This window comes from Schizosaccharomyces osmophilus, chromosome 1, assembly GCF_027921745.1.
Source record: "Schizosaccharomyces osmophilus chromosome 1, complete sequence".
NCBI classification, from domain to species: Eukaryota; Fungi; Ascomycota; class Schizosaccharomycetes; order Schizosaccharomycetales; family Schizosaccharomycetaceae; genus Schizosaccharomyces; species Schizosaccharomyces osmophilus.
In genome coordinates, this window is record NC_079238.1 from 2,734,320 (window position 1) to 2,748,524 (window position 14,205).

The window sequence follows — 14,205 nt, forward strand, 5'->3', positions numbered from 1 at the left end:
GACGTTTATGTAAAATATTCTTAGGCTTTATATGGAATTAGAAAGAAAATATTATTAGAGATATTAGGTTTTCAAATAGTGCAGAATGCCAAAAGATGAATTTATGAAAAGCATAACCAAGGAACGTTAAGGACCAGCCAAAGTTGAGTTTCCTGACCTCTTCTCAATCAAGTTCTTAATGAAAAATTCGCCAGCCTTATAGCTACTGCGTACAAGGGGTCCACTGGCTACATACAAGAAACCGAGCTTTTCAGCGACCTCCTGCCAATACTCAAACTTCTTAGGGTGGACGTATTCCTGAACCTTTAAGTGACGCTTCGTTGGTCTCATGTATTGACCAAAAGTCACAACGTCAACACCATGGGTTCTCAAATCCTTTAATGTTCGCAAGACTTCCTCATCGGTTTCGCCAAGTCCCAGCATGACACTTGTTTTAGTAATTAGATGAGGGACCGATTTCTTAGCTTGCTCCAAAACACTTAAGCTTTGACGGTAAGTAGCTCTACGATCACGAACATAACGAGTCAAATCCTCCACAGTTTCCACATTATGTGCGAAAACATCGAGACCAGACTTGGCGACAACATCTACAAGATCCAACCGTCCACTAAAATCTGGTGTAAGTGCCTCTACAAGAATATGAGGGGCCTTTTGTTTGATACTATCAATGGTTTTGGCGATATGATTGGCACCTAAATCTGCCAGATCGTCTCGATCAACACTGGTGAGTACAACATAACCCAAATTCCAGCGGTTGATGGCGTCGGCTGTTTTTTCAGGCTCATTGGGATCTAAAGGAGGAGGGCGACGACTAGTTTTGACAGAACAAAATCTGCAACCACGAGTGCAAGTATCACCCATAAGCATGATTGTTGCAGTAGCTTGACTCTTGTCCTTCCCTCCCCAGCATTCTCCAATATTTGGACACTTTGCCTCTTCACAAACCGTATGCAAATTCAAACCACGTAAATCATTTTTGATTTTAGTAAAATTGGACCCAAGTGGAACCTTCGTTTTCAACCAAGAAGGAAGACGCTTATGAACTGTACCATTAGGAAGCTCTACCTTTCTATCTAACTCAAAGGCTTCTTCCCCACTAAGAGGCTTTTCCGAATTTATAAAGTCACCAAAGCTTGGTCCCTTAGCTAAACGTTCTGAGAACTTGTCTGAGTAAAAGCGAACTACTGCACTCTTCAAAATTGTTAATTGTATATTTTTTAATGGCTTTTACTTACTTGGAACAGTAATCGCTCTGACTTTAGCAAATTTTTAGATACTCTCAACATTTTGGTAGAGAGTTGCTATTGTCAAACTAGAGTGGCCCTGATTCGAAGCAGCCCTTACCAAAAAAATGAATGACACATTTTGAGAGATGTAAATCAAAAAAAAAAACCAACAATTGATTGAAATTTTTTTTCAAGAATGGTGATACAGACCTTGTTTGCTGCATTCTTAAGAGACATGTTTTATTGAGGTATTCAGGACTACGATAAATGAAGAGCAATTGTAAAAGAACTAAAAGGCTATGAGATTGATGCGATTATCCAAGTCTTCTCTTCAGCTTTGATTGCAATGTTATTCCGTTCAGAAGGGTCAAAGGGTCAAAGTCTATTTCGCAAACTTGGTCTTTATCTTTGCCTTTGAATACATATCAAAGTACTAAGGAAAACAAGAGTTGCTGAGGACTTGGCTTTGCTACATTGACAGTATAATGGATTTGCATAAGGTCTCAACATGATTGATTAAAGCTCACAATAGATTTAGTGCTAGCTGACCTTAATGTGGTGAGATATTATCACGAAGGACACTTCTCTGTTACAAGTTGAGCATGCGTTCCTCGATTTTCTTTTATTTGCTTCCCGTTTCGTTTCGCTCACAGAAGCGGTCCACCAACACAAGATTTCATATATTTAATCTTTGTTTTGATTACAAGCATGAATGATGATCTTCGTTAGTTCTTTGAATCGCTTACAGGTTGAGTAAAACTTCATGAGAAAACCAGACCTACCTTCCCTCATTCATTGATTCATCTTCAATCAATATTTAGTGTGAACCGAATACTTTACGTATTGAAGACTAATGCATGGCAGCACAAGAATTGAAGAGATCGAAGGCTATGATCCTTACAAATTAAAACTCAGCTATAGCAAGCCAATGAAAGTGAGAAAGTTTAACTTGATACTATCATTCAGAGTTTCCATAAAACACATTCAGTAAACAGTGTAGACAAATTGATGCACACTAGAGTGTTTACTACCATCCAGAAGTGTTTAGCCCAAAAAGCGAATTTCTTTTTCTTTCTGCATATGTCATATATTACGCTTTTACTTTTGTTATTCCTGTAAAGTACGAAATAGAAGTACCAATTCTGTCTAAATCATTCAGCCCAAGAAGACAGCCACCACCAGCTTTCCACACATCACAGGGTTTTCTAGACGACATTGAGTAAAACGTAGTCTACCAGGATTTATTCATGTCATTTCAGGATAGAACAACAGAATTTCAAGCATGCGTTGCAAATACCAGAGCTCGTATGAGGAATTCTTCATCAAATGCAACAACGAACAATGCGTTACAAGCAAAGCATCAAAAGAGCGAGTTTACAACAGTTGCAAAAAAGATAGCTTATAAAATCAATGAGACAGGAAAATATCTACAACGTTTATCCCAACGTATGCTCATTTTAGAACTCCTGTTGTCGTAAGAATACTAACTGTTGGTTTAGTCGCTAAAAGGAAAACATTGTTTGATGATCGGCCAGTGGAAATTCAGGAATTGACATATCACATTAAACAAAGTCTGTCATCTTTGAATTCAGATATTGCTTCTCTACAGCAGATTGTTCGTCAAACCTCAAAGGGATCCCGAAATAAGCCTGCTCAAATAAACCAACACAATGAAAACATTGTCGTCTCTCTCCAAAATTCCCTCGCTGATACCAGTATGAATTTTAAAGATATTTTAGAAGTTCGCACTCAAAACATGAAAGCCTCCCAAAACCGAACAGAAAAGTTTGTTGCTTCTACTTCTCTAAATACAAACCCTCTGGCCAACAATAACACTACTGCATCACCTTTTAATTATGATGAATCTGAGCCAAATGAAGATTACCTTGCGTTAAATTTAGGAGAAGGTGCAAATACCAGATACGAACAAATGGCATTGTTGGAAAATCAAACAGACGTGTATTCTCAACAAAGAATGTCTTCCATTGAAAGCATTGAAAGTACAATTTCTGAGCTTGGTGGAATATTCTCCCAATTGGCTCAAATGGTGTCTGAACAGCGTGAAACTGTTCAAAGAATTGATCTTTACACAGACGATATAGCGTCCAATATAGGAAGTGCTCAAAGAGAAATCCTGAAGTTTTACGATAAAGTATCTTCAAACCGTGCGTTACTCTTTAAAGTCTTCGGCATACTAATTGTGTTTTTCCTTTTATGGGTACTTGTAACTTAATTTATGTTTTGCAGTTAGCTACTCTCCTAATTTCTTTTTATTCGGATTATGATTTGATAGTTTACTATCGCTCTTTTACTCTTTTAACTTCTAGTTATTGATAATGAACTGCTGGTTCCTTTTACGTCGCAGCATCATTTTTTTCCATTTCCCGTAAATCCCTGGAATACCAGTCAATACATTCTCCTAATGTTGCTGTTTTGAATTTATATAAACCTAATCCTCTCCATCATATGTTTCCATTTGTTGTATACTCTCTGTTTCCAAGTCCTCTAATTGCCATCCAATATCAGACTTTTTTGGCATATATTCCATAACCTGATAAGTGAGAGCTTCTAGCACGTTGTCACTAAAACCTTGTTAGTATAAAGCTAATTTTTCTCTAATCTTCATTCACGTACTTTGCTGTTTGTATCCAATAAGCATAGTCATTAATAATCATGGTATTGTAGATGTAGTATACATCATGATGTTCAAATAAAGCTTTTATACAAAGTAAAACGCGCAAAATCCATCGCTTTCCTAAACTGACAATGGCATAAGTGTCCTTCCAGCAGGCTTCTGCTAAATTCCAATTTCGATACAAAGGATATGCCAAGGCTCGACGGAAACACGCACAGGCTACTTCGTGGATGGTAGAAAAATTTGTGTCAAGACATGCAACATTAGGAGCCATTATTCCGATATTCCAGCTAGATTCACTACTAGGATCACCTAAAGTTGTCCGATGATCATAAGCATATGCGAAAATCAGTGCCACCAGGTTAAGGTAAATCCGTTTTGGGTTTTCGATTATGTACGATTTTCTCGGAAGGGATAGTAAAGCTTGTTTTTCATTTTCCGTGAATTCAAAAGAAATTGGGTCTCCGGCTTTAGCACGGTTGGACAATTCGACATAACTAGGAGTGTACCCAATCAACTCATCAATCATCTCATGATCATGAAAATCAGCTAAATAGTACTCTGGATCAAACTTTTCATCTTCCGTTTTTTTTCGAATTTCGCTCCTCTGTATCGGGTCCGTAATTTCTGGCTCTGGCAACACATTTATTTCATTTCCCTCCAAGTACTTAAGCAACCCGGTGTATTGATCGTTGAATCCATAATTTACTGTAGATGTATATTCCATCTATACATTATTAGCATAAACCGCTGGTAACCTTGAATAGTAAGCCGTTTCACCATACCTTTTTATCTTCCATTCTTTGAAGCAAACCCCAGTCAAAGTCGGGATCATCAAAGCGAACAGTTCTCCAGTCAATTTCTGGATCAACATCGTTTGCTTGTACATCTCCTTCGGTACTTGTCGCAGCTGGGATATCGCTTACTTCTTCAATCAATGCTTTTTTAGGTGCCTCTGGCTTTTCTTTGTTCGCAAGCAAAGTTGTTAATAAATCTAAATTAGGAAATTCTTCTCCAGAATTCTCCTTTGGAAATTTTATATGTATCATTCCTTTTCCAATGTCATAGGAAGCATTGGCTCGTTCATCGTCTAATACATTCCCTGGAAGCTCTAGTCTTTGCTCTTGTTAATAAAAATCATTAAGAAAAGAATGAACTTACTTCAGAAAGTATGGAGCAATGCAAAAGTGGATCTCTGATCCCATAGCTTCAATTTCAGCATTTTGAGCCTAAACGTGTCAGTTGTGATTTTTTCACGAAACCAACTTTACCTTTATATGGGGAGCTTGAATACTTAAATAAACAAAATCAGCATCCTGCCGCAATTCAAATTTTGGAGTAATCATTGTTTAGGACAGGTATATGCAAAGACATGATAGCAACATTTATTTCTAATAGGTAATGGAATTAACTATATTAATCATTTCTTCTTAATAATAAATATTTGAATAGAAGAGAAAAGCATTTTCTTTTTTCTAAATTCAATATTCCAGTCCAAGATGCAAGGCGAGGCTTTACAAGCTCACCTTACTAGCGGTTCATGAATAGGTTATATTAATCACAGTTCACTTTTTTTTTTCATTTATTAGTCACCAAATTTGAACGGAAAACATCGTTCTTTCGAGCTTCCGTACTCAAGAACTGTCAAAAGACATATGAATTAAATCTGCTCATTGAGGTCCTACCGCGTAGACATATTTTTAAAAGTAGTTTACAAGCTTATAGATTAAAAAACTGAAGCATCCCGATTTTTTGGTCAAGGCGTTTATCCTTTTTGAGTCTGCTCACATGTAAATAACGGGTACCTTCTTAATAGTGTTTCATTTTGTTTACTGAATATTAATTGTTAACTTTTTCATTGAACATAATGAAGCGAACTAATTTTACTAGATACTACTGAGTTTAGATGACCTTTCATTTCGTGTTGCGCAAATGTCAAGAAGAGAAAAGCTTTATAATTTCAAGTAACGCAAAATTTATAGACTTGGTTGTCGGTACAATGAGACCCTAAAATTACTCCTGTAACAAATGAATGAAACTACCTCCTCTCTCCAAGAACAGTTTTGCTTCGTTTTGTAAATTCGGCAATTGAGTGCCTACAATTATAAATAATTAAAGAAATATGAATCTATTAAGAAACCTTTTTTCACCACCTCGGCTGAGGACCCTAGCGTGCTACAAAACATTTTCCTCATCTGCTTGGGCATGGTCAGGACATAATAGTAAGTAGGAAACGTTTCGTTGATAGTTACCTCTTGTGTTTCTACTGTAACGGCTCACGAATGTTCAACGAAAGGTAAAATTATTCCAGTTGACCGGTCTCGATCTTCAAATATACTCGCCGAAAGTATTGTAGAATATTTAGTCAGGCATTGAGCTCAGTCTGTTTGTTTTCCTCATCAATTTCTCAAATGATCGAGTTCTCAATCTTGACGGTGTTATGACCCCCCGCTTTGCTGTAAAAACACAAGAGAGTTCATTCTTGGTAAACTCAACGTGATCCTCTTTTTATTTTATTTTCTTTACTTTTTGTCTTTGTCTAACTAGTGTTACAGAATGGTCCAAAATCAAGCACAAGAAAACTGCAAATGACCAAGCACGTAGTAAACAAGTCGGAAAGTAAGCCCAACAGCTAATTAAAATTATGAGATGCTTACAAAAATGACAGGATTTCGCAGGGTATTACAATGGCCGTACGAACAGAAGGCACTAATCCCGATATGAATATTCGACTGGCTACGCTTTTAGAACAAGCGCGCAAAAACTCCATCCCAAAAAGTGTCATAGAAACGGCAATGAAAAGAGGTTCAGGTGGAGGAGGAGCTGATGGTATTATCATGCAAGCTCTTGATTACGAGGGAATGCATCCATCAGGCGTTGGATTTATTGTCGAAACAATTACAGATAATAGAAGTCGTGCAGCAGCCAACATTAAGCACATTCTTAAAAAGCACAGTGCTTCATTATCAAATGCAAAATTTCTGTTTTCAAAGAAGGGAAAAGTTGAAATGAATCCACCTGCAGATCGTCTTTCCATGGAGCTTGGGAATGTATTGGACGATGCGATTGAAGCTGGAGCCGAGGACGTAGTCCAGAGACCCAAAGAATTGGTAGATGAAGAAGATGAGGGTCAATTTGTAATTCTTGCCGAGCCTGCTTCCTTAAATGAAGTTGCTCAATATTTTCGGTCGAAGAATTACGAAATTAAAGACTCTCGAATGATTTATGTTCCAGTTTCCGACACAGCAATTGACTTGCAGACAAACGAGCAAGCAAAAGAGCAAATGCAAAATCTAGTTGACGATTTGTATGACATTGAAGATGTTATGTATATCCATACAAGTGCCGCCAATTCCCATTATTTACCCTTAAGCAGCTAATAATTTCTTAAAAAATCTATTTTTTTGCGAAAGTTCCCCCTAAAAAAAATAAAACCTTTCATTTGCCGACTGGATACCAGCTATACCTTTATATGCCAGATACAACAATCTTTGCCTTACCTACTAGTATAAATGAATCATATGATTGAAAGAACCAAATTTATTAAAATATTATGTCTAAAATACAACAATGGAATCATTAAAAAAGTTCACTATAGTGTCCAACTTTGGTAGCATCAACTATAGAAAAGTATCTCATGTAGGCAACATAAGCTGACGCGGATTATGGAACACAATTCGTTCGGAGTCATCAGTTTATGTAAAGTAAATCCTCTCGGTTTCCTCAATTAAAGGTTCATTAGGATCACGGTGGTGAACCGTTGATATATTTGGCACCAATCTTCTCTGAACGACTTGCGCTGTCGTAGCAGGGAAGTTGGACTGCGTTCGTTTTCGTTGACGAACGGCTCCTGAAACTTCACGAACTAAAACATCGAAAACCCTATTGACGACGACCGACTCTGCATCAAGAGCATCCACAAAGCTGTCGAACGTGAACTTTTCTTGATGTTCCGGCAAACGATCATTGTACACATCAAGCGCGTAATCTACCAACTTTCTCGTTTTTCGATGAAAATTCGCAACAGAATCTGCTTGAGAGTCAGAGTCCACAAATGACCGACCCATGGCTTCTCTGCGTTATTAGCGAAAAGATGATCACGAAAACTCGCTTGTTTTTAAACAAGCTAGCAAGCTTCAGGTCGGAAACTTCAAATCTTTTGTTCTAAATAAAACAATATCAAAAGTAACCCTTTATGGTAAAGAGATAATCCTCAGATAGATCCTAAGCTTAACTAAAGCATTGGCAATTATAATAACGACTCTTCGGATTGTGGTAAACAAACATAACGGATTCTAAGAAACACGGTAAATGGAATAAGCCAATTGAGGAAATTATAAAGAGCCAAAAAAGCCATAAATACATGCTGTACAGATGTAGAGAGGGGAATAGTGCATTCATTCAGTAAAGGAAACTTTCAACAGTAATTGCTAAGTCCTTTGTATGAAGGAGAAACGAACAGGTATTCCCAACGGCGACAAAACATAACGGAGAGATTCGAAGTTTGGGAAAACGTGAAGTCATTGCTATTTTCTTCACTTTCACAAAAAGCCTGGCAATAGCTTCCTTAAAGCTTTTCTGTGAGCTCTCTTTGGCTCATGCATTTGGCGCTGTCTAGCTCGGGTACTACTGGAAGTACCGCGTACTAAATGTTGTCCTCCAGCATGATGACGAAGTAACGTCTTTTCCTTTCCAAAAGGAACCCAACGCTTTTTAGCACCCGTATGGGTCTTCACTCCTCGAACAATACCCATTCGTATGGTACTTGGTATAGTAGAGCGAAACAAACCATGCATTAGAGAAAGCATTTCGATAAGCGACTGCTGTTTCCTTTTTCCAAAAAACAAACCAACTATACTAGAAATTCAATTGTGAAAACTCAAGACCCTCAAAGTCTATATATTGTCGTAGCTACGCGCAGGTTAGCAGCTACTTGCCTGTACCTAGCCTTGTTACTAACTTTTGCTACTTTGTTGAAGTAACATCGAGAGGACAGTGTAAACCCATGTTTCTTCACTTACTCTTTAAAAAACCATATTGAAAAATGGATAATCGCAGTGATTCTGAGGTTGATTGGGAAAATGAAGGTACGCAACTTCAAATCTTATAGAATCCAGTTCTGCAGATTGGGTTTAGTTTTATACAGCACGTTTGACTAGTCGTTGCCTTGTGGCCGTAGTCTAGCAAAATACAAAGGTTGCTTTAGAGCATCCTTGTACATTTTAATCTAGCTTGCATATAGGTGAAAACTTGACTGCTCTTCTCGGGACTTGATGTTTGACTGGCTGGCTTTATGTAAATACTAATTCCTTATATTAGCAGAAGAAATCTGGGAGGAAGATATAGAATTCAAATGCCTGTTTTGTAAAGATGTTTTAACATCCTTGAATGACTTATGGAACCATTGTAAACAAGGTAAGTAGACCATTGGATCGAACTTCTTCGCTTACCATCTATCAGCACACAATTTCGATTTCAAAAGCGTAAAAAAGGATTACCATTTGGAGTTTTATGACTGCATAAAGCTTATTAATTACGTTCGATCACAAGTAGCAAAAGGACAGCCGATTGATTTAAAAAATTTATCTACTGTACTTGCTTCTGATGAATATATGATTTCGGTATTACCTGACGATGCTGTTTTGTTTTCATTGGGAGAGACCTTGGATTCGGATTTTGAAGACGATGTTCTTGACGTTGCTGTAGATCACAAAAAAAGCGACTCAAAAGAAGAAGAGCTCAAGTCTCTAAGACTACAGGTAAAATTGCTTACTACCCAAGTGGAAAAAATCAGAAAAGAAAAACTGGATGAACTTACTTCCCAAACTGCAAATTCTTCATTACAGGAACCTGGAAAAGTGATAGACAATGACTCTTATTATTTTGAGTCGTATGCTGGAAACGATATCCATTTTGTCATGTTGAGTGACGGTGTAAGAACAGAAGGTTATAGAGATTTTATCTACGAAAACAAAAATTTGTTTCATGGAAAAACAGTTTTGGACGTTGGGTGCGGAACAGGCATTCTATCCATGTTTTGTGCTAAAGCCGGGGCTAAGCAGGTCTATGCAGTAGATAATTCTGATATCATTCAAATGGCAAGAACTAACGCATACGAAAACAATTTGGCTGACAAAATTACTTTTATTCGAGGAAAGATTGAGGAAATACAAGTACCTGTTCCCAAGATCGACATTATCGTGTCTGAATGGATGGGCTACGCCTTAACATTTGAGAGCATGATTGATTCAGTTCTTATTGCTCGTGACCGATTTTTGGCTGAAGATGGTCTTATGGCTCCTTCTGAAACGCGGTTGGTCTTGAGTGCAACCACCAACAGTGAGATTTTAGAAGAGCCCCTCGATTTCTGGAGTGATGTCTACGGATTTAAAATGAACTGCATGAAAGATGCTTCTTATAACCGAGTCAATGTGGATGTTATTCCTGCTTCATATATGAATGCGAAACCCGTGGAATTCGCTACCATCAATATGCACACATGCAGGGTAAAAGATGTTAGTTTCAAACAACCTTTCTCTCTTACAATGACATCTTCTGGTCCTTTTTGCAGTTTTTTGATTTGGTTTGATACCTACTTTACTGCTTCAAAAGATGAACCCGTCCCATCATCCGTGGATAAGTCATTTGGGTTTACGACAGGTCCCCATCGTACGCCCACTCATTGGAAACAGTGCACATTAATTTTACGTGAGCGACCTCATGTTGAAGCTGGTAGTGTGGTTCAAGGATCTATAGCTTTTATAAAGAATTCCGCCAACAATCGTGATTTGGATATTGAAGTTTCTTATCATGTTAATGGACAAGACTACACACAGTCCTTCATTTTGAATTAAAACAACCCTAGTACTATATTGTTTTGGACAGGTTATATATATATTGCTTTCGTTTAATAAAATGGCCAAGGTTTGGCTCGTTTAGCCGTTCTTTAAGGGAAAATTGGGATGCGGTTAATCGATCTATGGATGCTTTTTAGCATAGAAATAATTTATTTTCTTTTCTTAGTATTGATTCTTATAATTTTCTTTTTAATACAGCATTTGAGTAATAACTAGAGCTTCTCATCGTTTTTCCTTCGCACTTAGTCCTTTGTTGTTCTGCGAACTACTCAAATACCGTACTGTAACGCATGAATATTAAGGGTAAAAGCTCCTACACTTATTAGTATTCACCATATTTACAAAATAGAAGCAGAATGAATCGCAATACTCTTTACGTGAACAATTTGAACGATAAAATAAACAAAAATGATCTAAAAGTATCTTTATATGTTTTGTTTTCTACATATGGAACTGTCGTGGATATCATTGCGTTGAAGACACCAAAAATGAGAGGTCAAGCGCATATTGTTTTCTATGATGCATCTGCTGCAGCGATTGCTATGAAAGCTTTAAAAAATACTCAGTTCTTTGGAAAGGAAATGGTAAGCGGCTTAAACAGACTTTCAGGGTATAAATCTAATTCTTGACATTAGCGGATCGACTATGCGAAAACGCAAAGTAAAATGGTTGAACGAATTTACGGTTCAGAACCAAGAGGTTCACTGAAGCGTTCACGAGAAGATGCCGATGTTGAGATTGAAGATGCTGGAATGTTGAAAAGGGCGTCTTAAGTATATTTCCTTATCTTTGGAATGCTTTCAAAACCTTCATTTCAATGTTGGAGAGTATTATTTTACAGTGTTACGTTTTTATTCTGTTGACTTTGGTGGTTTGTAAGATCTATAACAAACACTTGTAAAATTCCGTTGATTTCTAAACTTTCTTCATCTATTCATTCTTTATTTATAAACGAAGTTTGAAACTTTTTTGACAATTCTAACGCATGGGAATTTGGATTGGGCTTTTTGGTCTTTAGATTATTCTTACAAAAAAAAAATGATGTCTTGTTTGTTTATTAGCGAGCTTTAACGCAGTATATCTTCTCTTGACACACTTTCCTGTTACGAACTATTTGGTAAATTGAACAGCAAACAATTATGCCAAAAGATGTGTCTCTGGATTTTTTACCATCCAGTTTTCCGAGTTGCGAATGCTCGAGTGATGGAAGGTTAGCCTTCTGTAACGGCGGACGCGTGCAAATTTTGGTAAGTCATAAAAGCTGATATTTTCTCGATGTTAATTGTAAATAGACTCCTTCCCATGAAATTAATACTCCAAGCTACATCAAATCACTCGCTATATTGGAGAATTATGATGAAAATGACCGAATGCATTCGCGTAGGTAGCATACAGTCAGATTTAGGATTGTAAGAAAAATCCAATCATTGATGCTAATTTTGAAAAAGCAAGGGATCTGCGCATAGGTGATTTAATATCAAATCATACGACTCGGAAGGTTGCATGGTCTCCTACAGGATTGTCGGAAAACTATGGGTACGTGCTTTGATCACAGATACCATGATGGACTATTTAATGCCCTTCCTTATGGTATCTGAAATCATCATCTATCGGCGTTAACATAATTTAGATGCTTGCTTGCGGTTTTAACAAATCGATATCAGGTTTACTTATATTCCTCCACTAGTAAAATCCTGCACATGAATTGGAAGTGTGTATGCCATATAAATAATTATTTACCGAGAGGGTCCCTTGGTTCTTTGCGCATCCATATCTTTGCTTGGTCATCCCTACTTTCTCTCCCGCGGCTCTCACCTTGTGGTACTTGCTTACTAGGTTTAGGGGCAGAAGATGGAAATGTCCATGTAATTTCCGTGTTTAGGAATTCAAATATGGCTACACACTCCATCAATCTTGAGTGCGGATGGCTGGTACGGCTTTCCTTTTCGTCATGGACCATCCGCAGTCAAACGGCCGTCTGTAACCTTGTCTGTGTATCGCAGAACAGCAACATTTATATCGTGCGTGTTGCTGTAGATCTCTTAACCGGTGATTTCGTAATGCATCGTCAAGATTTTCCTTTTAAAATTGGTCACCGGTCTATAGCACCAGTTGTAACCTGGTCTCCTGTGTTCAATGACACAGAATTCCTTGCACTTGCTTATCCAAATACCCTCTACATTTCTTGTTATAGCAAGGCAAATGAGGAATTTTTCTCTATCAAGCCACACGAGCTTACTTCAGTCGCTTCACCCGTAGGTGTTTTCTTTGCTCGTGATGACAGAAACCGAATTTTAGTGTATATCTTGACTTCTTTAGCTGAACTCCAAGTTGTACTTTTGGAAATGGATCCAAGCAATGCTCTAGAGTTTCCTGAAAAGCAGCTTCTCGATAAGTTTTTAACGCATCGCCTACAAAATTACGGCTCCACTTCGGAACCATCGAAAAGCTTACGTATACATGCTTTTTGTCCTTCGCCTTATTCATCAACGGCTATCATACATTTCAGTGTGTCATACCCAAAAAGCTTCATCTATACTGCTTCAGCAATGGAACGTAGTTTTTGTGCTTATTCTCCTACTATCGCCTCAGAAACCACTTTCTCTCATTTGGTTAGTTCTTTCCTTACAAATTGTTGTTTCATATCTGCAGAAGGCTGTTTCTATGAATTGTCTTTACTAGAAGGCAGCAACAAAGTTTTTTTTGACGTATTAAAAATGCTGTCAGAAAGCTTATCCCAACTCTTAATCTCCGATTTTGATTATTGTTTGAAATTTAAGGACACAACACCCTTTTCTAATTTAACCAGCGTATTTTTTGATCCTTCTTTAAATTCATTACGGCTTCTTTATGGATGGAGTGTCTATAGCCATAAAAGTCTGAACATTTCAATCTTTTCTTCTTTGCGTAACCGACTAGTCCTTTCTCTTATGGTTTTCGCTTTGAACAAGGTATCGTCGAACAGTAATTATTTAACTGTTACGTGTAAAACCATTTTAAAAAATTGTGTTTCATTAACTTATAAAGAATTATCTGAAGTCCCGATTGCACTTGAAATCGCTAGTCGAATTGGCAAGTTTATTGATATTCCTTCTGCGTTTGAAGAAGTATGTCCTGCTTGCAAAAGTCATATCGAATCGACGAATGAAGCAATAGCAACTTGTAATAAAGGCCACGTTTGGCAACGTTGTTCGATAACTATGCTTTTACTATATCAACGGACTGCTAAATACTGCTCAATTTGTAAATCTGTAACTGTGGATTGGGGGTCGTTGAATATCCAGGGCGCATGTTTTACGAAAGAAATCCAGGAAGAATTGGGTATTTGTTACTATTGCGGTGGTCATTACTTATCATGATTTTAGATGTAAAAAAAAATTTAACGATAGAAATCAGAAAGCTATATTCCTCCATATGACCTTACATTTTCTTAAATTCTATATAAATACTTAAATATCACTCATATACGAGGAAGTTTTAAATCACC

At 37.4% G+C, this 14,205-nt stretch overlaps 9 protein-coding genes across 9 annotated transcripts; 6 read left to right on the forward strand and 3 right to left on the reverse strand.

The window, feature by feature from the left end:
- Nucleotides 1-126: 126 nt before the first annotated feature.
- lip5 (mitochondrial lipoic acid synthetase Lip5) lies at nucleotides 127-1,286 on the reverse strand (the record flags this gene model as incomplete). Its single annotated transcript, XM_056180044.1, has 2 exons — nucleotides 127-1,191; nucleotides 1,236-1,286. The coding sequence occupies 2 exons, from the start codon at nucleotides 1,284-1,286 to the stop codon at nucleotides 127-129; spliced, it is 1,116 nt and encodes a 371-aa protein (XP_056035187.1).
- Nucleotides 1,287-2,473: 1,187 nt separating this feature from the next.
- On the forward strand, nucleotides 2,474-3,459 carry sed5 (SNARE Sed5; the record flags this gene model as incomplete). The annotated part of the gene is made up of 2 exons (XM_056180045.1): nucleotides 2,474-2,672; nucleotides 2,726-3,459. The coding sequence occupies 2 exons, from the start codon at nucleotides 2,474-2,476 to the stop codon at nucleotides 3,457-3,459; spliced, it is 933 nt and encodes a 310-aa protein (XP_056035186.1).
- Nucleotides 3,460-3,675: 216 nt separating this feature from the next.
- shq1 (box H/ACA snoRNP assembly protein Shq1) lies at nucleotides 3,676-5,207 on the reverse strand (the record flags this gene model as incomplete). The annotated part of the gene is made up of 5 exons (XM_056180046.1): nucleotides 3,676-3,808; nucleotides 3,861-4,588; nucleotides 4,647-4,977; nucleotides 5,023-5,090; nucleotides 5,133-5,207. The coding sequence occupies 5 exons, from the start codon at nucleotides 5,205-5,207 to the stop codon at nucleotides 3,676-3,678; spliced, it is 1,335 nt and encodes a 444-aa protein (XP_056035185.1).
- Nucleotides 5,208-5,983: 776 nt separating this feature from the next.
- On the forward strand, nucleotides 5,984-7,241 carry tac1 (mitochondrial Cox1 translational activator Tac1; the record flags this gene model as incomplete). The annotated part of the gene is made up of 3 exons (XM_056180047.1): nucleotides 5,984-6,083; nucleotides 6,417-6,480; nucleotides 6,530-7,241. 3 exons carry the CDS (start codon nucleotides 5,984-5,986, stop codon nucleotides 7,239-7,241), a joined length of 876 nt encoding a protein of 291 aa, XP_056035192.1.
- A 315-nt stretch (nucleotides 7,242-7,556) lies between these two features.
- Nucleotides 7,557-8,615, reverse strand: SOMG_01255 (Schizosaccharomyces specific protein; the record flags this gene model as incomplete). Its single annotated transcript, XM_056180048.1, has 2 exons — nucleotides 7,557-7,930; nucleotides 8,501-8,615. The coding sequence occupies 2 exons, from the start codon at nucleotides 8,613-8,615 to the stop codon at nucleotides 7,557-7,559; spliced, it is 489 nt and encodes a 162-aa protein (XP_056035191.1).
- A 290-nt stretch (nucleotides 8,616-8,905) lies between these two features.
- Nucleotides 8,906-10,715, forward strand: rmt3 (type I ribosomal protein arginine N-methyltransferase Rmt3; the record flags this gene model as incomplete). The annotated part of the gene is made up of 3 exons (XM_056180049.1): nucleotides 8,906-8,948; nucleotides 9,181-9,276; nucleotides 9,322-10,715. The coding sequence occupies 3 exons, from the start codon at nucleotides 8,906-8,908 to the stop codon at nucleotides 10,713-10,715; spliced, it is 1,533 nt and encodes a 510-aa protein (XP_056035190.1).
- Nucleotides 10,716-11,074: 359 nt separating this feature from the next.
- Nucleotides 11,075-11,491, forward strand: msl1 (U2 snRNP-associated protein Msl1; the record flags this gene model as incomplete). Its single annotated transcript, XM_056180050.1, has 2 exons — nucleotides 11,075-11,302; nucleotides 11,354-11,491. 2 exons carry the CDS (start codon nucleotides 11,075-11,077, stop codon nucleotides 11,489-11,491), a joined length of 366 nt encoding a protein of 121 aa, XP_056035189.1.
- A 366-nt stretch (nucleotides 11,492-11,857) lies between these two features.
- Nucleotides 11,858-12,106, forward strand: SOMG_01258 (uncharacterized protein; the record flags this gene model as incomplete). The annotated part of the gene is made up of 2 exons (XM_056180051.1): nucleotides 11,858-11,965; nucleotides 12,011-12,106. 2 exons carry the CDS (start codon nucleotides 11,858-11,860, stop codon nucleotides 12,104-12,106), a joined length of 204 nt encoding a protein of 67 aa, XP_056035180.1.
- A 312-nt stretch (nucleotides 12,107-12,418) lies between these two features.
- sfc9 (transcription factor TFIIIC complex subunit Sfc9) lies at nucleotides 12,419-14,077 on the forward strand (the record flags this gene model as incomplete). The annotated part of the gene is made up of 1 exon (XM_056180052.1): nucleotides 12,419-14,077. One exon carries the CDS (start codon nucleotides 12,419-12,421, stop codon nucleotides 14,075-14,077), a length of 1,659 nt encoding a protein of 552 aa, XP_056035025.1.
- Between the last annotated feature and the right edge of the window lie 128 nt (nucleotides 14,078-14,205).